The 25,722-nt window shown below is 35.9% G+C and overlaps 1 protein-coding gene across 8 annotated transcripts in view; it reads left to right on the forward strand.

Annotated features, from left to right (window-relative positions):
- Nucleotides 1-6,101: 6,101 nt before the first annotated feature.
- EYA1 (EYA transcriptional coactivator and phosphatase 1) overlaps nt 6,102-25,722 on the forward strand; it is a 70,735-nt gene continuing 51,114 nt past the window's right edge. For 4 of the 8 annotated variants that reach the window (XM_072151730.1, XM_072151733.1, XM_072151732.1 and 1 more), the window contains exons 1-3: nt 10,958-11,214; nt 12,918-13,045; nt 25,117-25,194. In XM_072151730.1, coding sequence (XP_072007831.1) covers nt 12,922-13,045; nt 25,117-25,194 — 202 coding nt within the window. In that variant the 5' untranslated portion in view covers nt 10,958-11,214; nt 12,918-12,921. Of the gene's footprint in view, nt 6,734-10,957; nt 11,215-12,917; nt 13,046-17,874; nt 17,941-25,116; nt 25,195-25,722 lie in introns of those variants that run through there. The other 4 variants (XM_072151735.1, XM_072151737.1, XM_072151731.1 and 1 more) reach the window with 3 other exon arrangements.

Genomic DNA, 25,722 nt, shown 5'->3' on the forward strand with positions numbered 1-25,722 from the left:
AGTATGAGGGGGTGACACAAGAGTTTACAGTCTATGAGGATAAGGGGGGGAAACAAGAGCTTACAGTCTATGAGGATGAGGGGTTGACACAAGAGCTTACAGTCTATGAGGATGCCGGGATAACACATGAGGTATAAGAACTTGTATAATGCTCCAGCCATTCTTTATAAGGGAACAGAATAAAATAATGAATTGAATAAAAATGCTTCTGCTTAGGCCTACCTAAAGAGACTGGTTTGAAGAGCATGTTTGAAACATTGAAGGTTGGGTATTAGTCTGATAGTCCAGAGAAGAGCATTCCAGAGAATTGATGCAGCTCGGGAGAAGTCCTGGAGGCGCGCGTGAGAGGATCAACTCAAGGTAGCGATTAATCTCACATTACTGGCAGATCGAAAAGCTTGGGTTGGGTGACAGACTGAGATGAGAGAAGAGAGGTAGGGAGGTGCGGCATTATGCAGAGCTTTGTGAATGAGGGTGATTATTTTAAAGCGTATATGGAAGGAGATGGGCAAGCAGTGCAGTTATTGGCACAAACTGGAGACTTCCATGTAGTGTTTGGTCTGAAAGACAAACCTGGTTGCTGCATTAAGAATAGATTGAAGAGGAGGACTGGTTAGTAGGGAGTTATAGTAGTCTAGTCAAGAGTGAATAAGAGAAACAATTAGCATTTTAGAGGTTTCAATTGTAAGAAATGTGCAAATTCTGGAGATGTTTCTGAGATGCTTGCGGAAACAGTGAGAAAATGATTGAATATGTGGTGCAAAGGAGAGGTGGGAGTCCAGCACAACCCCAAGACAGCGGGCCTGCTGCCTCGGTGCTATAGTGATCCCACAGACCAAGATGAGAGGTCACAGTTGGGTCAGTTAGTAGATGGTGGAAAGACAAGAAGTTCAGTCTTTGAAAGATTAAGTTTCAAGAAGAGAGAGGACATTATGTAAGAGATGGCAGAGAGAAAATAATTAGTGTTCTGAAGTAAGGCAGGGGTGATGTTACGTTCAGAAGTACATAGCTGTGTATCAACAGCATAAAGATGATACTGGAAACCAAATCTCCTTATGGTTTGTACGATGGAGGCAGTATAGAGAAGAGGACCTAGGACTGTGGGGATCTAGGACTCTGAGGGTGTGGATCTCAAAAGATAGTGTGAGAGGGTACAGGAGGCCTGGCCGACCTGAAAAGTGGATCATGGCTCCCCCCTGCCTATTCTCAGCTCTGGAGTAGTGAGAAAAGTGTAAGCTGTCATAAGACAAAGCATCAAGGGAAGTTAGAGTCATCCTGCTGGATCCATGTTTCAGTGATGGCCAGCAGGTGAAAGGACTTAGAAATAAAGAGGTCATGAACAGATTCTAGTTTATTGCACACAGAGGGGGTATTCCATAGGACACAAATAAAAGCGATTATGGGTGGAGGATAAGGGGGGATACACTGAATCTTCATAAGGTTAGCAGGGTTTCTCTGTGAAGTGTTAAAATGAGCAAAAGGTGGGCTTGGTTCCGGAGAGATGTCCCTGCAGCAAGCAGGAGGAGAAGTAAAAGAGACAAAAGATGCCTCATAGATTTATAAGAAGTTATTTCTTGCTTTACAGCAGAAAACTGTGGTAAGGTAGTATGGTGACAAAAAGTATAAAGTGTGAGAGTGGTGTACAAAGGTAATAGAAGGTACTGGGGTAGATAGTTGGTACTTGTGGAATAAATAAAAGTTAGCCATGAAAAACGGCTCTGACTAGGACCTGCTTCACTTTTTAATGGATCGGTCGTCGTCATCCATTAAAAAAAATATGACAAAAAAAATCATGTGTGCATCTAGAATTAAAATAGTTTTTGATTTTTTATGTTAAGAAGCAACACCCATACCTTCTCCAGTCAACCTAAGGTCCAGCCTTTGACCAGCCCCAGTCAACCTTAATAGGCAGGTACTGAGAAGTAGGTGCTTGGACAGGTGATAGATCATCACACAGCGGACCACTGATTCAACCCCAAGTTTCAAATGTGGGTTTTTTAACTGCAGCAACATAGTTAGTATCTTGCTTGTCTATTAGAAATTATGTCAACAGGCAAGATGGATTCCAATCTGTAAGGAAAAGGTTAAATCACACTACTTCTCTGTAGCCCTGTGGCAACATTCCCACGACTGCAAGTATGTTAATAGAATACAAACAGCAAAAGCATAAAGCCTATGTATGTGTAAAATAAGTCACATGAAAAAAGGGCAAGGCAGTAATATTATATAAAAACCCTACAGCACCAGCTCTGTTGATAGGTTACCTTAAGAGTATACTCATTACAATTATAGGTCCTCCAAAAGAGCCCTGTAGTTTTATTTTATATCAATACCTCCTCAAGTCAGAAATGGGCCAAGGATGCAGTGGTTAAAGCGAACCAACATAAATGAGGTAATTTTCGTGTAAAATCTATGACTATCTTTATTAAATACAAAATTAAAAAAACTTTTTTTTACAGTTCACTAGTGAAATCACAATATATTAATGATAAAAACTTTCAAGGTGACATGAAGAACAACTAGAGCAGCTAGTTATATATAAGCTATTTTGTCCTGTACTAAAGTGCTGTTGAATATCACATAACTATGTAGTGTAAGTACATTGGGTAAATACCCGCCAGCAGCCCCGCGTCCAGCCCAACACCTATTTCAGACAGCAAGCCAAGATGTGCTAGTCATTTCTTCTTCTCCAAGGGTTGACCAATAGGTGGAGGGTCTAGATTAATTTTACTGAATGAAAACATCTCATCTGGGGATGAGTGGTCATCAAGCATGGCTCAAATTGTCATATCATCATTAAGGTTGAAGTCTACAAGGGAACCATAAGTGACTAAAGAAGGTGTTCACATTTTTACTGTACTATCTGTCACTGCTTACACATGAGTGGCATAACCTTTGAGCCATGCATAATGCTACCCATACGTCTTGGAACTAACCATCTAATTAGTATTGGATTCTTCAGGCTTACTTACAATGGTAATGTTTGGTGACAAAGAAAGTGGAAAGCAGGCAGCTAACTAAATCCTTTGTTCTCCCAGTCACAAGTATATCAAGATAAGATATTAAGTGTAAAAGTGTTTAAAAATATTTAAAGGTGGCTCAGGGGGGCCTGTAAAAAATGTAAAAACATATACTTAATTTTTCCGGCACTCCCCTGGTCTCGCAACACTGTTCCCGGTGCCGTGCCCCTGTAAGTTTCCAGAGGCAGGCTTGCTCAGCTTTGACATCTTCCACCCACCTAGCATGCCCCCCCATCTCCTATCGCCAAACCTTATACACATTGAAACTACTGATGTATCAGGCGTGGGACAGGGGACGAGTGAGTGTGCCAGGTGGGTCAGAAGTTGATTGGTAGCGCAGTAAAATGGGGGTCCCCGGAAAAGGTAAGTATATGTTTATTTACAGCCCCTTCCACCCTTCCTCAAAGTTTAGACAATGAATCTCTGGTGACACAATACCATTTCTCTGGAAGTTTCCTCACTAACCGTTTCTAACCCACTGGGTCAGAAAGGTGGAGAAAATTCATAAAATTCAAGATCTGACCACATCCCTGCGTGGAATTCATGAAGGAGTCCATGCAGAGTAATTTATCTTCCAAAATTATTCTGCATATAGGACCATCATTTCAGGTTGAGGCTAGGTGGTGTCGTTTCTTGACTTCCTGAATATAGTCTTTTTTCATGACTAATATCAAGGTACATTGGTCATGGACAGTTTGAGATCACATGACCTTCAATCTCCAATCATTTATCAGGAATGACAATTGATGTGTTAAAAGACATTTCTGAAGCAAGTTAAGACTATGGAAAGGTTTTGTAAGGGACACTAACATTCATATTTAATCCAAGGAGTATATCTTTGCAAACCTTGTGGTCCGGTGTTTATCCTTTTTTTAATTGGTTGTGCTCTAACTCATATTCAGATATAGGGGCATATTTATGATACACTGGCGCTCATGCACCAGTCTATGATTGCCCTGCCGCTGCATTTTCGCAGCGGCATACATCAAGAGGCTTCCACTCGGCTGGCTGTGCTCCTCCCCTATTCATGCCCCTTCATGCCCCTTCACGCCCTACTGGCGTGAAGGTGACGGAGAGGGCAAAATAATCTCAAGTGCTAGCAATAAGCTGATGTTGTGCAGAGGCCCTGCTAAATATGCCCCAATGTCTATGTCCAGCATTCAATTTTGTGAAGAAGGAAAAAGCTGGAACTCACCGCAATACGTCTATAAAGTCTATATGAACACATTTATAGTGAAAAGTGTGGTATATTTTGAACTCAATTTTTGTAATAAAAGGAAAGTCAGTTTTGTTTTTCAGTTCAGTGTATTAAAGTTTTATCAAAACCGACCACCTGAATATATGCCAATAAAAATAGTTTGTGCTCATCTTATATGTTGGGAGTTTTATAGTGTGTAAGCAGAATGTAGTGTGAACACAGTCTCTTAATCAAGCAAATGGAGGCAGAAAAATGTCTTACCATGACAAAGATAATAACTTAAGATTCTTTGTACAATACAGGATGAAATATCTAGAGAATTTACATGTAAACTAATGTACATTGCTCATTGAGAAGAATTCTACCCATAGCTATTATTGTGACTGTAAAGCTTCAATGCACATTTTTTTGGCTTTCCCTTTACACTGCATTCTGTCTTACCCCGGCTTAGAATGAGTAGTGACTTTTCACCTCCCTTACTAGTTTCTGTTCTCTCTGGAGGTGGTTAAACTAAAACATATCAGTAGATACTAGAAGCCTCCTATGGGGGTTGAGAGGAAAGAGCAGCCAAGCTTTGGAGCATTTTATAACCCTTTCACTTCTTAAAAGCCTCATGTGTGACTCTAAGGTAAGACAATTCATGAGACATATGTAATGACTACATGTAATAACTATGACTATAGTTCACACATTTATCTTTATTTATTTAGCATTTTATATCTATGTTTATACCACAAACAGAAACTGTGGGTGATTGTAGAAAGAAGCTACCCCAGCTAAGGTAGGGGGGTTGGCGATTTAGCACTTGTGGCACCAATCTGTTTTGAAGACGCACAAATCGTTATCAAACATTGGGGTGTAACATCATCTATTACAATGAAGGAGAGGCAAGGACAATACATAATGGGCCAAGTTGGATTAAGTGGTACGTGATGGGCCAACAAGGAGCAAGGGTTAGCCTAAAACAAGCCAGTGTGACATTTCTATTGTAACCATGAGGTCACTTTCCATTCATTTCACAATCCTGCTGTCATGTGTGTGAGAAAAAGATAGTAAGTCATAAAATAACAAATAATAACATTCATCAATAATTAAATAATAATAATATAACATCATTGTACCAAGAACATGAAAAGCAGCCAATAATTAGGATAAAGGAAATTATTAATGTAAAACAGCCAATAATTAGAATAAATAAAATGATTAATGTGCTGTGTTAAACACCCATTCATTTTATGTTTATTACTATACCTTTACTATTATCTCCATGATCGAATCCCCATTATCAATAGTATCACACATGATAAAGTTCTGATCAACAATTGGTTTTCTAAAGATATGGACTTTGTTATGTGTTTGTATAGTGTATAGTATATAGGTGTGTGTGTGTCTTGTTCACAGTAGTTTTCTGTTTGGGACGAGAAAGAAAAAAAATACACAAGCAGGCAGACTAGTCGAGGGTCATATTTCACAATCACATCTGTCATACATTCTCACTTCATTTTTTTTCTTGCAAATTTTATCATTGTAATGTATTTGTAACGTGCCAACACATTGCACAGCTCAGTTCAATTGTTTTAGTGAACAATCAGGCGTCACCCTACGTTTACACTGTGTGCACAGAGGAGGAGGGGGCTCCATCTGTGGTGTTTACTTGAATAATGGTAATAATGAGGTGTTTTATTGGTTGGCTAATAGATTACAATTACAGGCAAGGTACTGATAGCAAAGACAGATGACTTTGTCTGTTAAATCTAACCATCTTATCTATCCAAAGTTAAATCAGAGGAATAGGGTTAGCATCCGAGGAGGTGTTGTTTCTTAATGCAACCATCAAGGGGAAGCCACAGAAGAAGTTCATAATATGTTGACGGACGACTTTGCCTAGGCGTTTTTTTTTTTACGCACAGCTGTACACCGAGACACAGCTATGGATTCATTTACATAATACAATTTTCTGAAGCTCCAAGGTTGACTCAGTACTCCAGCACACCATCACTCTGTCCAATTGTTATATTTCAACCGCTAAGATCCGAACAAGGGAATTGGTGTGGTTTGCCTTCCAAAGGGAGAAAAAAAGCCCTCCGGCTACATGGGCAGATCTACTTGAGAAACCAAACAAATAGGAGGGAAGAGGATTCTTTGTCTAAGGATCTGAGATTTTATCTTATTTACAGAGGAAGAAACTGACTTGAGTGTACAGTGTGATGGCCAGAGGCTCAGAGCTGCAGTGCAACAAGCAGCCTGCCAGCTCCTGCTCCTAACCTCCATGTGGAAGCTTCATTCCCCAAATCTCCCTCCCGCAGCAGCTCGGCTTCAATGCCTGGGACTTTAATCAGGATTTTTAACTATTTTATTCTGGTTTTACTCTCTGGAAGTAGGGACTCCGAGCTCTGATGTTTGCTCCAGGACAGTGCAAACTAAAACTCTGCTCAATTTTATCCGGGAATCTCCTTTTATAGCAATTGTGTGGGAGGAAAGCTGAAGACAACCCCGAATGACTTCCTAAACTACAGTGAGTATAGACATCACTACCACGCAGCTTTTTGATAACTTTTAAGCAAAAATTTTCCAATTTAAGGTTTCAGCTATTCTATGCCTACAAACAAAACATAGTTAGAACTTTATTGACTATTTTATTTTTCAAATTTTTTTTTTATGTTTTTTATGAAAACAAGAATCAGATGAATACATACACACCACATTCATACATTTTTGAAACATTCTTATTTTATTCTCCTTTTTAGAGATAGTAATAGCAATCGTAAAATTTTGTTCATATATTCCAATCCATTTATTGTTCTTATAAAAAAAAATCTACTTCTTTCTTTCACAAAATATCTCTATAATACATTTGAAATTTAAAATTTTTAATATCAAGACCAGTACCGTTTTAAATTTAACAGTATTAACAATAATCCTGCTTGATATTATGTTGATATTATTAAACTGCGCACAAAATCGGATAATTAATTTATATAGTTACCAAAAATATAGCTTAACAGACAGATCAGTAGGTGAAATTTATTAAAATTTACATGCAATTAAAATAAAAAAATAAAATAATTCCAATTTTACAGTTATAGCTTCATAAATACCATAGTCAATGAAAATCTTTGTCAGCAGTTTATTTTTCAGATATAATTATTAAATAAATGATTTTCATCTGCAGAAAACGACCTGTTTTCTTTGGAGAGATAAAAAATACAACTCGACAAAAACCACTTACTTTTTACGTCAGCTGCATTTATTTTGATAAGGCTGCTGCTTCCATTTTGAAAAATCTCCTTGCTTTTGGGGGAAAAAAAATACTTCAAATTATAGTAATTTATAAAAAAAAGCTTCAAGTAAGCAAAAATACAAGGCTTCAAAACCCATAATTTGTGTAGATTCTGCTTTTGCTTTGAAATTTCAAATCCTTTCCCATTTACAGTTTACGTTTCACAGAGCGTTATTAAGTTTTTCTGGCCTGATCCGACGTTTTGCTGTCAGAGGCGTTTGATTCCGTAATTTTACAAAGTATAATAAACACTGTAAAAGTCATGAATTCTCCTCCGCATCCTGAGCTCTGTGGTAGGGAAAATGTGAGAAAATGTGAACCTAAAGTCTTGTTTGATGATCTCGCGTAGCAAAGTCTGCCTTCTGGAAATAATTTTTGGGAGGTTGAAGTGCATGGTATTAACAGATTTAATGTGGCTATTCAATGGATTGGTGGGATACCAGGCAAAGTTTAACCCCTCCGTCCCCACAGGGCCTTGGAACACCCCTTTAATTTTTACCAGCCTTAGAGAGGTTAACAAAAATGATTCAGCCAATCAGAGAAATTTCCATCTGTGATGAATTATGTGTTTAATTAGTAAAAACAGGCGACTTAACTACCTGATTAACTAATCAGTACGAGAATTAGCTAGTCCGAAATTTATATTGGAGGTCTCTTCCCTGTGTCAGAGGCTGGGTGCTGACGCCACGAGCAAATGCAGATCTTATGCAATATTAGATCTTAGAGGCCCTTATATATTATTTTTTTTCATGTATTAAGCTTTTAGGTTCCTGTGTATATGGAAACGGTCCATGTGTCTATCACTTATCAAGCAATAAGTGTGGGATCACTTTAGAATAACACTTACAGTGGTGAAAAAATACATGTCAGCACTACCCAGAGATGAATTTTCCCTGTCTAGATTTCTGCTGCCCCCCCCCCCCCCCCCCCTTCGTCGACATCATAATTTTTTACCATGAACAGGGAGCATATGAGGGGGGTTGGGGTGGTGAGTATGTGAAGTGTAGCATTTTGTAAACTGTAACTAATTTTGCTCACATCTGTGTCTAATTGTTGTCTGCCTTCACATTCTTAAGAGTCCATTTATTTTCTCTGGGCCACTATGTGGATTCAGCTGACCAACCTAAGTGAGGATTAGTTGTCTTAAAGTTATTTTGATTAAGGAGTCATTTCTTCTTAATCTGGTAACACAGAACACATGGTTTAAATAGTCGATCTAAATGCACTTGGATGCCTTGTTTTCTTTTATAAAATATACAGATAGATACGTAATTGGCGAGATTTGTTTTTGTATTTGCGAATGTGTGTTTGTATGTTTGATGGAGAGTTTTGTTGGGTTAACCTCTTTATACATATCTGTGGAATGAGTGCACAATCCATATATACAACCTATTTCTCTATCATGTATCTATCATCTATGTAATCCATCCACAAAATGAAAAAATAGAATGCACTCCAAAGTAATAAGCAAAAACTCTGGTCCTTTGAGTAACATGTATACATTTAGGGACCATAGTTTTTGCCTTTTACTTAGAGGTAGATGCTGCCCATTTATAATTTTAGATGAAGTCTGTCTAGGCCTGGTATATTCCAATATGATTGGTTTTGTTCACATCGTGCCACTCGGCATTAGCTCCCATATATAATCCATCTACTCTATCTATCTATTATCTACTGATCTGCAGAATTTATTTACAGTTCCTATTTATCTATCTATATTTTATTTACTGTATCCATCTATCTATCTATCTATATTTTATTTACAGTATCTATCTATCTATCTTTCTATCTATCTTTTATTTAGAATATCTACCTTTTTATCTATCTATCAATCTATCAATCGATCTATTATTTATTGCTCTACAGAATATATATACAATTTATATCTATCTTTTATTTACAGTATCTTTCTATTAACTACTATATATCTAAATATTATGCATGTACAGTAGGTATCTATTATCTGCTATCTACTTAGCCATCTATCATTATGTTATTTTAAAATGTTCTTTCCATTTTATAACTACGTTGGTTTAACTAATATACAGGGCTAGATTATGTATATTTCTAAATATCTGATGCCTCTATCTATCTATCTATCTATGTATCTATCTATCTATTTACCTATTTATCTCTCATTGTATAACTATATACACACACATCGATCACTACATGCACAGTTACCTGAAAAAATTTAAATATTATATCTCTCCTTATTTATAAGAATACACGTGACAATCTATAAGCTTCTACATAGACAATAAGTATTATTCATAACAATATCTTAAATAATCCATTTCAGATACAGGGGAGTATGGGGAATGTATGTTACTTTGTAAGGAATATTATTAGATGATTCACAAAAAGTAGTATATGGATGAAACGGGGGAGGTAGAAGGTTTCGTCAAATTAGCCACTCTTGCTGAAGAACTGCTTAGAAAGTAATACTCATTAGTAAAAGGTCGAAAAAAGTGAAATTTTCTTGATGGACTATATTGCACTTAAAATTCCTCTTCTCTATCTTTTGTGCTGAAAGCTTCAAAGAGCCATCAGTTGGGTATGAATGAAGGCATACATCAAAGTTTCTGGGTGCAGGCCTATAGACAATACGTTCCTGTTACCTATGAAAAGTTTGTTTGTGCTTCCTTAGCCAGAAGTCTTTCTACACCTTGGTCCTTATCACCTGTTTGCTGTATACACTGCCTGCAGTAATGCATATCATCAACAAGCTACTGATCTCCCAAACCTTCTCACCAAACTCACCCGAGATCCAATCTCTAAGTCTGTCTCCATCCAAGTTGAAGGCAATATGCGTGAGATCCACAATAGCGCACACAAAAGAGAGAGGAGAAGCCTCACTGCTCTATTATATACATACAAATTGCAAACTCACTTATACAAATAGGCAGAAATTGAGTCATCCTCTCGCTGAAAGAAAACATAGTGTATGGGTTTTCTAAGGCAAGTCCTGATTAAACAACATCGAAATCTACAGATGTTTACATTGCATTTTAGGTGTTTACCTCATGTGCGGTTTTCAGGTTTGCCCAATTAGGGCGAGTAAAATAGAAGGACTGTAGAATCACATCACAAATTACTGCCCCATTCAAGCCATTTCCTCTTACGGATCCTGGAAATTGGCCTATAGGTTTTTAGATGACTTGTACGAAGAAGGCTAGATGATAAAGTTATCGTACTGTCAAGCGTTAAAGTGTCTAAGGGGATATAGATTACAAGGAGCACAAGGGATGAGAGATACTTCAAGGATGCTGCTCTTGGTTTAATGCTTCATCTACTTCTGTTCAGCATGATTATTGTTAATAGCTACCTTATCCATGCACCTTGTCCTGGCTACCTTAGAAAAACTGCTTTGCATGTTGATTGGGGGAGGGGTAATCCATTTTGCAGCTGTCATAGACCAATGATGAATCACTATCCCTGCCATTTGGCCGCCTTCCCCCTGACGGGGAGAAAGAGGAGGGGAACAGCAGGGAGAATCCACACTTCAGACTTCTAACATGAAGACAAAATGACTCTACTGCCACAGTGTCTTCTTCTATGTGTAGCTTCTGTCTAGTATCAGTCTAGCGGGGCTCAAGCGTGACCACCAATTCAGGCTGGAGTTGGATATTATAATAACGCCACTTGTATGTTCTAGGTATCAAAGAAAGCAGCTTAGAAATCAGGTCAGATGTTGCGGTTTCTCCTTATCAAAGGTAAGAATCATTGAATTTTTCTTTCCATTTAGTATGTTTCTACTATTATCTACTACTATCTACTACCTGCTTTTTTACCCTGAAATCTGTGACCTACTAAAATATCCAATATTTTTTTGAATTTTGAATTTACTTTTACTTTTACTCTTTATTTTGTTGTGTTGCAAATATGATAGATAAATAAATATTAAATAGATAATATAGAAATTTCTATATCAAAAGCTGGTATTTGGTGATTTATCACTATAACAAAGAGTATATTATAATAATATCATATATATGATATATAGTATATATACTTTATTCTAAACCAAAATCATATGATATAATATTATAATTAATATGACCTATTTAATATTATAGTTCCGATTACAAATATAGTTATATCACATATTACTAGCACTGTCATTAAAAAGCAAATGCAAATAACCATCTAAAAAGCTGCACAACAATGTGCATTAATGCATGGGTGAATTATTTTATTTTATTGAACAAACTATGTATTATTATTAATTACTATTGTTACTATTATTATTATTATTACTATTATTATGATTGCTACATCTGTGCTTTGACAGTTTTGTAAAACCATAGTCCTCCATACAACGTATATCATAATCTGTACATATCCAAGGATTGGAACTATTATTTATTTTCTCCCTATGTGTACAGAAAGTCTAAAATGCTTTGTGCTGCCACTTATTGTGATGCAGTCCCATTGCCTTAGTGACAGCTGAGCCCTGTAGTAAAATAGTTGTATGGATTCACTTGTATGTTGGTCTTAGCCCTTTTCAATTGGGCACGCTTTATATAATCCACAAAGCAAACAACCGAGCAGACATAATAATGTTTTAATGCTGCATTTGTTTCAACGGAAACGGAGGGAACAATTAGCTAGTTTGCCAGAGTAAACACGTGCATCATGAATACCCCCATTTGCTGTCACAGGACTGTAGGCAACATCAATTGCTTCAAGTGTTTGTAGACCCTTTAAAACACAATTGGATGATAAATCATGGCAGCCTGTGAGTGCTGAGGGCTAATTCAATGACAGTAAGCTGTTTGCTCTAATAGGCTGATAATGCAGATAATTATCTATATGAAGGGAGGAGGAGGGTTATTACAATACCACGTTCAAAGTGCACATTGGTCACAGGCTGGCGAGATATCCTTAAAACGCAGCAGCTGATCATTTGTATTAATTAGAATTCTAAAGAAAACAAATATAAAAAATAACGAATGTTCTGTAACAATTGTATTATGAAAGTAATAGTAACATACAAAAGCAATGCAAAGGTTCTAGAACCTAGGCTCCAAATTGTAAACAAATTGAATTAGGAGGCATAATAAAAATAATAAAAAAAAATAATTAGACAACAATAGCTTAATAACTCCTAATATTTTATTATTATAACTAACACTCTTATGCGGTTGACTATAAATAATATTTATGTTCGGCCTCATTATATTATAGGATATGTTTTAGATTTCACCATCTGCTTAAAGATTTCAGACAACACAATAGCAAAATCCTACTTGATTATTGCAAAGCACAAGCAACAGGCTGTGTTTCTTATGCTATGGAGCCTTGAACATATGGTACAGCAATGCACTAATAGATTGTTTCTGTGGTGGAGCAAGGGGGGAGGATTAGCTATGATAGCTGTCCATTGTATTCATGGCTGAAATTGGCTTCATTTCAGGTCTATGGAAATGCAGGATCTAGCTAGTCCTCATAGTCGACTTAGTGGAAGTAGTGATTCTCCCAGTGGGACAAGCCTTGATAACTCACACATAAACAACAATTCCATGACACCAAATGGCACAGAAGGTAAGTGGCATGAAAATAGTGGCATCTGACTATGGTATTTTCTAGTGATGATTTTTTTGTATTCCGGAAACAAAATCAAACAATGTAGTTACTATAAAGAAAAACTTCAAAGAATTAAAATAAAATGTGCACAATTCCAGTTTTGTATGTGGGGGTTTTCAATGGTTTGAATTATATTTTTTAATGTTTGATTTTTTTTAAAAGGTGTTAAGACAACCCCTAAATCACTAGTATATAAGTATAATGCATCAAAGGCTATAAAAAATATATTCTATCTAATGTGCACTGCAGATCCCAATATTTGTAGGATATTTTATGGCCATTAATTAAGTATTTGTTGGACTTAAAGAACTTTGGTTAGAATATGTGGAGGACAAAATAATGAGATGTTAGGAATCAGGTCAGATGAGATAAATAGCTAAGTAGAATTTAGTTGGTGCAGATTGTTTCTTTGGTGGATACTATCGATGACGTCAAATATTCTACAACCTGTGGATTGTTATGATCTAGGACCTTAAGGTGTCCATCTGGTCAGTGGCAGGCAAGAAATATTCCTGATAAATAGTAAATCTAAAGCGTCACTCCAGGTTGGTAGTCTTGTTTGACTAAAAAAGGTTTTTTGTGAGAATTTTACACACTTTTGGGGGACATCTGGAATAACTGACCTATCAATAGCCAACTAATATTGGTCATCCACATAATCAATACAACATATGTTACAACCACAGAGGTAATATATATAATACAATTGGATGAGCATGTGAAAGTGACATGTGAGGGTTTGTTCATGATGGACAACAGCTGACCAAAGTCTGCAAAAAATGTCATCCAAGTTATGACATGATCGGCAGAGTAGAGCCAATCACATGCCGATTTGCACAAGATCACGTTGGTATTTTATATTCCCTCCCTTATCTGCCAGTTTTGTCAGTGATTTTAATTATAAAATTGTTCATGTGAACAATTTTCGTATTCTAAAAGATATTCATATGTATATTGCTTCTAAAAAAACTCATTGGTTTACCAATTGTTGCCCTTTACTAGATGCTTTGTTGTTGTATCCTTTCCACGAATGGTTGACTATATTATTTCGGGAAGTTCTTGATATAATTTCATGCTAATTTTACTTCATTTCATTGAGGAAGTTCATGTAAAATATGCACTTAAATATCTTCTTAAATTTTGTGTGACTCAGATTTAAATGTGCATTTTTACTAAGAATATTTTCAACAATCCAGTTACCGGGAAGTAGACACAAATAGTATAAATAGATATTAGTCAAATAAAAATATATTATTTTATTCAAATTTATAAAATCATTAACTTATCTGCACAATATGCTAAATTTTAGACACTGTTGACTTGCAAACATTGTTTTCTCATTATCACCACACCATTTTATTAGCCAAATGGTCAACTCTGCAGACCCCCAAGAGCAGATGTTTCTTAGATTTAGTTATGCTTCCTAAGCAGTCTTACATGTCATTGATGTTGCTGGGTCATAAGCTTACTAATATAAGAAACATATAGCAGTTAACAGTTATGCAATTAGTCATAAAAAAAATTTGTAGTAGAACGTTACATGTGAACTGTAAGGAGGTCATGATGATTGTAATGTTTGGATTGGGGCCTATAAAAAAGTGAAACTCTAAAACCTGAGTTTCTTTTATCAAGAACATTTACTCGAAATCACAATTTTAAATTAAAGTGAAATCTCTCAGATTGCCTATTTGAGAAGACCACACCCTTATCCAGACCAGATATTATGTATGTAAACCATCTGAGAACACCCCCTTAGAAGGGAGAATTTGAATTGAGAGTCCTACTCACAGAGATGTGCATGGATAAACATGTGTGGGGTCAACCCCTTTTAGCCATGCACTTTATATAGTTAGACAAGAAAAAGAAAAGTTTTTTCAAATCACCCAATTCAGACAGCCACGTGTTGTATGCCGGTGCACGTGTTCAGCCGGATCAGTGCATCATCAAACAAGGTAAATGGTGAATCCAGCAGCCAGGCAGCTATGAAGACAAATAGTGAAGATAAAAACTGAAGTTTTGAAGTTGTGCTGATTAAGTTTGAAACTTAAGTACTTAGTTCAAAACGCATCAGTTTTTCCACCTCTTTTTAATCATTTTTAAAGGATAAAGTAAACTTCAGTTTTTATCTTCACTATTTGTCCTCATACCTGTCTGGTTGCTGGACTCACCATTTACCTACTTTATATAGCTGTCTTTTGGAAACTCCTGACCATCCTATTTACATGCACCCTTAGCTTGGCAGAATATGCACATATTAAAAAGGTGAAAAGGAAATAGAAAGTTGTCAGATACCTTTAGTGAATGTTTCTCTCTCCTGGGAACAGAAGGATTGGGCATGTTGAAATACAACTGTCCGATCCTTCTTTCTCCAACATATACAATTGGAGTTGAAGGACACTACATGTATGGTTAGCTGACCGTAATTGAATTTGACTAGCCATCTTTAGGCAGTGAGGTTTAAATAACATTAGAACAATATATTTCAGAGTGTCAGCATATGAAAAATTGTCACTAAATGAATTCACTGTGTATTTACTATTTAAAGTAAATTTACCACCAGAATCAGGTATTGTAAGACAAGCATGTTTACATGCAGGTATGTGTTCCATCTGTTAGGATCCATTCCTCTTTTAGATCCTTATGCACTTTCAAAGGCTTTCAAAATCATGCAAATGAGCTTCAGGGGATCGGGGCTCCATAGACGTTAAATGAGCCCGGAGCCTATCAGGCTAATCTGCACAATTTTATAGATCCTTCCTGCATGTAAGTGTGCTTGGTTTACAATCCTTGATCCTGGTGGTAAATTTCCTTTCATTGATTGTGCTTATGTGATGCCCACAGATCTAAGTCACTCTTAAGTCCCATCTCTACATACCAGAATCAATTTTCTAGGAATCCAGTTAACACATTAGTATGTGTTTTAGGGTATGAGGGTACACCAAAGTACATGGATTACACCCCAGAAGTACACTAGATGTTTCCAAAGACAGATTTACATCCCCCCATGCCCCCCTTTCATCTAATAGTATTTAATATAAGATGCAGGTCCCTTTTGTCTTAGTTCAGTGAGAGATTAAAACTGTGAGATGCCTCTTTGTAGTTGTTCCCAATTTCTTATATTTCTTGTCTTTTGTCTGGCAGATTATTGTAAACCATACAGATTATTGTACCATATTGTAACAGAGGGCCTACTGTTTCCTCAGCACCGGTGGTTCACAACAACAAAAATATCTCAGTCATTAAGAGACTGAGATTTTTTGGGGGGTAACTTTTCAGTTTATTTTTTACTTCACTTGAACAGCACTACCCATGCATTACTTCAATCACGTTATACTAGGATTTTAAGTATTTGTCTTTTAGATATTCTAAGAATATATAGATATTTTATATGCATTCCTTTCTTCCATGTGTGATGTGACTACTGACAAAATCCAGATATTTACCCTGTCATTTAGCTTCCTCACATTTTTGCATATTTCATTTTTTTTACAGTTTAATTTATAATTACTTTATCACCTTTTTATGTTTTTATTGGGTTTATAGTGATAAGTCCCCAAGATTTTACTGACCCATGCTAAGATTCTACCATTATATGGAATAGAATATAACATTAATAACATGCTGCATAAATCCAGGCCCTGATAAGTATAAGGTCACTGTGATCTCTCCACATGATTCAAAGCTGGAGAAAGATTCTCATTTTACATGATTTATAACTCAAAAGATGTGATGTAAATAGATATAAATCTGCCCTAGCAGTACAATTATCTCCATACTTAAATCCTTGATTCTTACAGTGAGATTTTATGTGTAACTTTCATATAAAAATTCTTCAGATGATATCTGTAAGGTTCTGCGATGTTAGTTTGGGAAGCCCTTGCCAGCATTTCACTGTTCTTCGCTGTTTCAAATAAAGTTTAAAAAAAAATGCAGTTCAGTTAAAGTTGAATTTTTATGATTTTACTTATTCTTTGTAGTTAACCTTTTCCAAGCTGCTACATGTCACTGTTGTAGTGAAACTTCTCTTCAGACGTTGCAGTAGTTTAACTTATTACCATAATTTTTAAGTGCTTAGAATCTTAATCTATTATTTTGTAAACAAATAAAATTAAGGGATGACAATTAGTGTGCAAATATTTTTCATACGTCCTAAACAGATGCTTAATTTTATTAGTTCTTTCTCGCCTCTCTAATTGGATTTTGAAAGCATAAAAAACACTCATAACTCAATGATACAAATCTCCTTTAAAGATTCGATATTCGTTTTGCTTATAAACATTATACTTTTTTTTGCAATGTTTCTTAGTTTTTCTTTAACTTTCTTTTATTCCTTATATAATGTTATAATTATTTGTCCAATCCTCATAAAATAGAAGCCCCTTCCCCCACCAGAAAAATTCAATAAAACTGTACTGAGATTGTTACAGTCTGTTGGTTAGTATCTACAAACAGCTAACACATTTCCATAGATAAATATGTCTGTTCTTTACATTACACGTAGATGTACAGTAAAGCTCTAATAGCTGGAAGCTTTTGTTTGCATGCATTATTTTTTTATATTTGCTTACACGAACACTTCAAAGCTGTGGTTTGTTTTATATTTTTCATACTGTACATTCTTTATAGAGAAATGTTCTCAAACAGTCTTTCTAGGCTAAAGTACACGTAGGGCAGCCAGATCCCAGCATGTCCAAATAATGCATTATTTACACAAAGTAATATTATTAAAGGAAGATCTGCTTGAAATAATGCCCGAATGGGTTCTTTTGTTTGCCTTTTGCCTTCAGGGGACATCATGACTCTTCTAAAAACTGCAGACTGGTTGCTATGTGATAGTACACAGACCACTGAAGGTTCGTGTACGATTAATGAACAAATATAATAATAGCAGTAAGCATTGCATGACATTTCACTAGTCAGAGACATCATTAAAATATTTATTTGCATGTAATAATCAAATCAGGAGTTGTGTCCTAATGGTGTGTGTACATTCTGTATTTTGTTGTCCTTATTTGTATGGCAATAGTGCAAGGATTTCCCTATGTCCAACCAAAAATTAAGATAAAAATTAAAGAGTTAATAAAAAAATTAATCTGTGCCGGTAGAAATTAAAGAGTTAATGAAAAGCTCAATGTGTGCCGATACTCTGCATGTACCCATAATGCAATAATTTCTATAATACTAAAGCTTACACTTCAGCTGTTGGCTAAAAGCTTACTTAGCTGCTTGCTATTTCTTGTGAATCTGTTCATGCCCCTCCATCCTTAGCTCAAACTATAGTGAGAGAAGAATTAGTCATTGCCAGCTACCTTTTCAATATAACTGTCAATTTCTATACTTGACATCTACAGTTGGGTGAAAGTTTGGCTTTCCTCATACACATCAAATGGTTGGCCAGTTTTGGTGGGACATAATGATATCCATTTACTATGAATGGTCTTCTGAAACCCCTCTGAGATCAATTTCCTCAACCTAAGCAGGATGTGATTATATGAGATCAACCAACTGTATTTATTGTACCTTAGGAGCCAATGGTGCCCCAAAATCACAGCACTGGGACTTATATCTAGTTCTAGAACATAGGTCCCCAATAACACCTTGTGAAATGATCTCTAGCTGGATCACCTAGTTTGTAAGAGGGTAACTCTTTTATCCCTTCAGGTAATTTTTCCCTGGAAAGTAGGATTGAGTTTTGCAATAAGTTGACTATTTTGCCGGGATTTATCATCACATGTATTTTCTTCTACTACTTTTTCTACCTTTTCTACTACTTTCTGGCTGGTCAGCTTGGCCAAGTGTGCCTATGTAGATGGGGAGTAGGCCATATATTTTAGATACTATGGTAGCAGGTTCACTTTTAATTTGATCAGTAACTTGGTCTATCCTAAGTATTTGATTGGCAAATTATTCTGAAAATCTGAAATTTATGGCTATCTTTTGTCACAGCATTGTTCTCATGGATGAATCTGTCTATTGCTATTCAGAGGGCAAATTGTAGAATTGTAGTCGCCAACATCGATCCTATAAAGTGATTGACATCTACAGTAGAAAGAAAGCATAAAATGGGAATATGACCCTGATTACAAAAATTAATTTGTTCAAGATAAAAATAGATAGCAGGGCAACATAGAAGTTGTGTTTTGAAAGCTTACTTAGTGCCCTACACAATGTTGTTATAGAATGGCAGACTCCCTGTAAGGTTTTACCGTTTAATAATAGAATCTAGTATAATGTATGTTGTGGAGATACAGAAATCATGTAATGTATCCTTGTCCAGCTAGCTTATTAGATTAGAGCATCTTTTATCTTTTATTATCTCTGTTTGCATTATTTATTAATTAGATTGATGATTTAATTCAATCTGGTCAATCTGTCCAATCTGCTAACATCAAGCTCCAACATATATTCAGCCAATATATTCCTATAGGGAATGTATTGTGTATTGCAAATCAGAAAGGGCAGGGAATGTAACTAAAAAAAAAACATAGCATGTATATTACTAACACAAAACACTATAACAGCAATATAGAAATAATAGAAATCTATAACAAACTTTCGAGGGATTTTCTTACTGATATATTTTTAAAATAACCTCTATTTTCACTAGTTCACTGCTCGAGGTTTTAACTTGATCATTATCTGCCTAATGGATAATCGCCAAATGCCATCAAAACATTCTGGTATACCCCTATCCATCAGACACTTCTAATATCTACACAGGTTTCCTATGCATTTAACCATTCTCATTAAACATGTATTTCTTTTCCTATAAAAAAAAAGCTGAGAGTCCTAAGTTGTTGATACCTTTTTTTGGCTAACTAAAAAAGACAATGATAATTGCAAGCTTTCGCGATTATCTCAGGTATATTCACCATGGTATAAGAAAAGGCCTGGTAAAGAGACCTAAGTTATATCGAAAGCTTTCTATTATCATTGTCCTTTTTAGTTAGCCAATAAAAGGTATCAACAACTGAGGACTCTCAACTTTTTTTCTATTTAACCACTGGCTAACATGATACAAATAATCTTTTAGATTTTTCTAGAAAAAAAGTTATAGCTTCATCTTAGTGTAGCTAAGTAGTTTCAGTACAGGAGTGCTTTGCCAGTCAGAACCTTTAAGTAATTCCAACATGTCAGGCGCCTTGTTTTAAGACTTGTGTATGACGCACCAGTCTTAGTTCATTGTCCCCACCGTATTAGTTGGAGAGTTTTGCTGGTCAAATTATGCAACTAGAACTAGAAAGTAGCAGATAACTCACACATGAAGATACCTCACTTCACTACATCATTTACATCATGGACGTACCAAATCTGCCAGGGCATGATACTTTAAGTTATAGAATAATTTATACTGATTTTTTTTTACTGCTGATTCGCCTTTAAAAGTAGAACATTATTATTGTCGGCAAATCATATCCCATAGATATATCTAAGTTTAAATATCCATGTAAGCCCTATGTTTATACAGATCATGGAGCTGGGAATGCTGCAGGTTTGCTTAGTTTAAATACAGCTCCGGTTCAAAAAGTAAATCACTTTAGATCATACAGATAGTAAGTCCTGTGATAAAAACCCTAAAGACTAGTTCTGTGTTGTAGATGTTAGTGTCATAGAAGCACGATAGATATCTATTTTGGAAAAATTGCCTTTATTTGCGTGGTATCTTAGAGTATTTACAAAAACATTTACAATTTCTTTTTTAATATCTTGGGAAATATGAAGTTAATTGTTAAGGTTTTGTAGAATCCAATTGGTTGTGATAATAATCCTGAATACATTTTATATAAATTCCAGTCTAAATTTTTATGACTTAGATGGCCACAGCTTACACATATGCTTTAAAGGGTTGTTCTTGATTACTTATGCCATGTTCCCAAAAAAGGACTTTACAATATGGAGTGTGATATTTGGGTTGCTCCTGTGGTTACAGCTTAAACCATGTGTTTGAGCTGTAAACCCTCTTTAAGCACTCATGTTTTTGATACATATTAGTTGCAAGGGGACTCAACTTATAAATTTCAAACCAAATGACTATGCAAGATGTATGAGGTGTTTCTACCAGGTTTATTGGGATAAACAAGAATCATAACTGTTAGTAGAATGAACATTTCTTATGAGTATCTTCTTGGAATGCTTCGGTCTTTTAAAAAAAAAAGGTTCTACTTACTTACATTTAGTATGATATGAAAAGGTATAATATGAAGCTCCTGCAACATACTGGGGCACATTTATCAATCTATTTACAAGTGAATCCCAGGGGAATTTATCAACAATTTGGTTTCTTCTACTACTTTTTGAGACTTTTTTTGTTTCAGTTCAGACTTTTTTGTCTTGAGACAAAAAAGTCTAAAAAAAGAAGTAGAAGAAACCAAAGTGTTGATAAATCCTCACCTTTTTCATTATTTGCACAAAATAAATTGTTTGCACCACATTTATCAAGGATTTTAGATGGTTTACAGACACTTTTATGCCTTCTATGACAAGTGGGGTGTGACCTAAGAAAAAAGCATGTCTTATGCTAATGCACCAGCATTTTGGCACATCTTCCTGGCATAAACTAAATCAACTAATAGGATGTGCAAAGTCTAGTCTTACCTTATGATAAGTATTCCCCACATTGTATCCCACTACTTCCTGCAGAAAAGCATGGTACATTATGATCACATGCTGATCATTAATATAAATAATGACTATAGATTACACAATGGTTGAGATCAGCCAATCCTGAACAGCAAATCCGGCAAACTGATGCCCCTAGCAAATAGTCATGGCTAGTATGTCAGAGTCAGAAAGCCAAACATGAAGGTTGAACCCGAAGCCAACCATTAGGTTTGCTCATCTACCATGTAATGTTTTGATGAATGTTTCTAAAGGGAGACCAAAATCATAGGTTCTGCTTGTTGTATAAAGACGGTTGCCTTCACGAAACAACTTCTTCGAAGTGGAGCCTTTATTATTATTCTAAGTTTGAATTTAACAGGAATTGTGAAATTCCACCACCAGTGTAACTTAAGAAACAAGTCTAATGCAGTTTATTATTGTGAGCCTATGTCTCTGTCTATGAAGGTTTTCACCTAGACTTCTATACTGAGATTTATAATAAATGATTTAACCAGAGCTTTTCTCTTTGTATTGTTTTAACATAAGGATTTATATAGTCTTGTCCTGTCTGCTTCAAGGATGATTAACCCCATTATGAGCTCCACAAGGAGGATAGATTCCAGGTTAGAATTAGTGACAAGGAGCCTCACAACAATATTATTTATGCAGGAGAAATGTTACATAGACAGGAGGTTGTATGTTTGGCTTTCAGAAAATATTACCATCTTCTATAAATACAAGTGACACCTTATTTCGGGAACTGTGAACCAACTCGTTGCCTATAAAATCTTTTCTTGTGAAAAATGTCAATTTAAGGGGAAGATCTAGAAACTTCTACAAATAGTAAATAGTATTCTGTCTAAAGAACCCTACATGGACTGGTAAAAATGACACATAGAGTAATAATAATTTTTGTAGTCCCTGGACACTTCTTTTGCTGGAGACATCAAGTATTTGTTGGCAGATCCATAGAACTTTGGCAGTCATTATATTGTCAACTAATTCCATCAAAATTGCCAATAAATGTCTATCAGGCATTCATGCTTCCATTACTGTACAGATTTTCTCTTTTTGCATGGCTGGCTTCACCTAGTCCAGCTCTCAAACTTTATTTCTTGATCTCCTCACATGACATAAGCCAATTGGAGTTATTTTTAATATTTAGATTAGGCCTACCAACTTGTCTAAACTAATTTATAATATCTTGAAAGGGGTCTTGAATATTAGATCAACAAAGTTAGCAGAAGGGTCTGGAAAGGAAGCTCAAAATTTGTAATTTCACAACTCGAAAAGTAGCTTGAATAGCTGTGACGCAAGCAGATATTCTTCCCAACCCCCCTCATATGCTCTGTTGAGCATGCAGGTATTCTAATGGGGATAGGGGATTAGGTTAGCAGATACATTTGGAAGCATTCAACATGCTCATCCCTTCTTTCTAAGTCAGCCTTACCCAATACACATCATACAGTATAATACACCTGTCCTAGTGAAATTAACTCCTTCAGACATTATTAATATAATATGTGTGGCCATTTTAAAAGGGTTTGTCCTGATTCAAAATTGTTTTACTATTCATTTCATGTGGCTTAACAATAATACAGGACTGATTCATACTGTGGTCCTTCATTCCTATGACCACTGGTCTCTGGCCACTGCTAAAGCCAGATACAGGCCACAGCCAGAGGCTTTAGCGGAAGTTTGGTGTCAACAGAATGTTGTGTTTGACCCTCTATATACCCACAGATGTTGGTGGTCATGGGAAGAGGAATTGGAGGATCAAGATGAGTATTAATTCTTTATTATTTTTTTTAATCCAGACAATCCTTATGAGTCTCAAATGTTACCCTTAACACTTGTACTATGGATACTGCCACAGCATATTTGATTGCCATAAATAAGACATTTCACAATTTCCATTTTAAAATGAATTTATCACTCTTGGTTGGTTTATGATGATTGTTAGTCTGGACAAGTATGCCACAAGTTAGAATAATGAAGCAATGACAATTGCTAGATCAATCTCTGTGTTGCACTATGACCTTGTCTGAGCTTCTATTGATGAGTGAACATCTGTTTCTCATGAACAACTTCCATGGATTGCCAATAGCTGCAAATGTTTGTCATACCGCATTATTTTAAATCTATGCTTTCAGACAGCTCTAGGGGTCTAAGCATGCAATCGTCTTCCTTGGACATGCTATGTAACTGTAGTGATAATTCTGAGATTGCATTTTGATGCTTAGAGATCCTTCAGTTTTTAGAGAAGATAATGACATAAAATACATACTATGCTCACTAGGATCGCCCCTTGAAAATTAGAAGATCATAAAAACTACTGCTAGGATCAGTTGTGAAACACAATCAATTTTCTCTGTAGCACCTCCTTAGGCCTCTTGTACACGAATGTTAAATCTGGATGTGTTCTAGCAGTTGTTTCAGCACTTCTATGTGTTCTATGTGTTTATACCCGTGGTTTCTTGTGTATAAGCCACCTATCCAGCTATAAAACTCTGGGCAGGCCCTATTCTTGCCCGAGTCAGTGGCTCAGGCAATCCCTTATTCTGTCATAACACGCCGATGGCAAACGGCCAAAAACAAGCAATCTTGGTTCTCATATTTGGGGCTAGTGATATACACATTTTCATGTGCACAAGGCCTTACATTTATATTTTTACATATTAATTTTTACATATTCCATTAATATATTTGCATTTAAATACATGACTATATCAATATATTGGAATTGAGCCCTCATTCCATTATTTTGACATTTAAGGCACACTAAATTTAACAAAATTTATAAACCAACCCTCCCAATGCAGTTTTTGAAGAAGATAGGATAGGGGCCATAGATAGCTTTATCAACTCAATCAAAATCGAGACATTGTCATGGATGTACTCCAGTAAAGTGGAGTAACATTTCAGGACTGACTAAAAGATGAGGCAAATTTAGAAACTGTACATAATTTTGACACAGCTTTAAATCAATGCAGTCTCCAGCAAAACTGACTTCATAAAATCCCATGATAATAAATACCTCCCAATCTCTGTGTAATGCTAGACAGGACAGGTCCTCCAGAGTAATAGACATTCCTTGAAACCACTTCGCACTTTGGACAGGAGATGAGGGTCGTAAATAGTGGAGTCTACTCAATTAACTCAAATTCTGTAATAAAATGCATAAAAATTGGATTCTAAAGTGAAATACCTTTTTAAGGAAAATATATGAGCAAAATGATTCCTTATATTTGTGTAAAACCACTAGAATGTGGCTTGTTTTCAATGTAAAGTGAATTCCCAGCCTATGTATTGGAAGGTCACCATAAATCTGCTTACCGTTATTAAGTTTCTATGCATTATATTATTACCAAATATTCTGTGAATATTCCAATAGCGATGCGGGGTAATAATCACTTTGATGTTTTCAGTTAAAACAGAGCCAATGAGCAGCAGTGACATCACTGCAACGACTGCCGACGGATCTTTGGACAACTACTCAGGGTCAGGTAAGTAAGGGGTTCTGACAATGTGCCGATGTTTCTCCTTAAGTGTTTGCATAGCACAATGTGACACAATGACAGCTATTTATTTTGCTGTGCTGACGTGTTAGTTCACAAGTTATACAGTTCTGTCTAACCGAATCATATAATATACTATATACAATATTCCATATCCAGCTCTAGAGGCTTTATTATGACTCTTGACATTTTAATTAATTAGAGATTTATAGTACTTAGTATAGTATAGTATAGTACCTTCTACAAAGATATGTAAAAATTAGTTATTAGATATTTCTACATGGCTGATCTTCTGTTCTCAAGGTAGATAAGTCACAGCTAGTGATAAGTGAACCCGAACTGAACCAGAACAGCAATGGCACAGAGAAAGCTTGCCAGGACCAATCACAAGACTTACCTGTGGGGGAGCGGACACATTCAATTGCAGACGTTCAGATTCAGGTCTGGGTCCAAAAACCCACTGGACCTGAATGCTGATGGGCCTGCTTGATACAGTAAATGCCCACATAGAATCCA

Source organism: Engystomops pustulosus, chromosome 5 (assembly GCF_040894005.1).
Source record: "Engystomops pustulosus chromosome 5, aEngPut4.maternal, whole genome shotgun sequence".
NCBI lineage: Eukaryota > Metazoa > Chordata > Amphibia > Anura > Leptodactylidae > Engystomops > Engystomops pustulosus.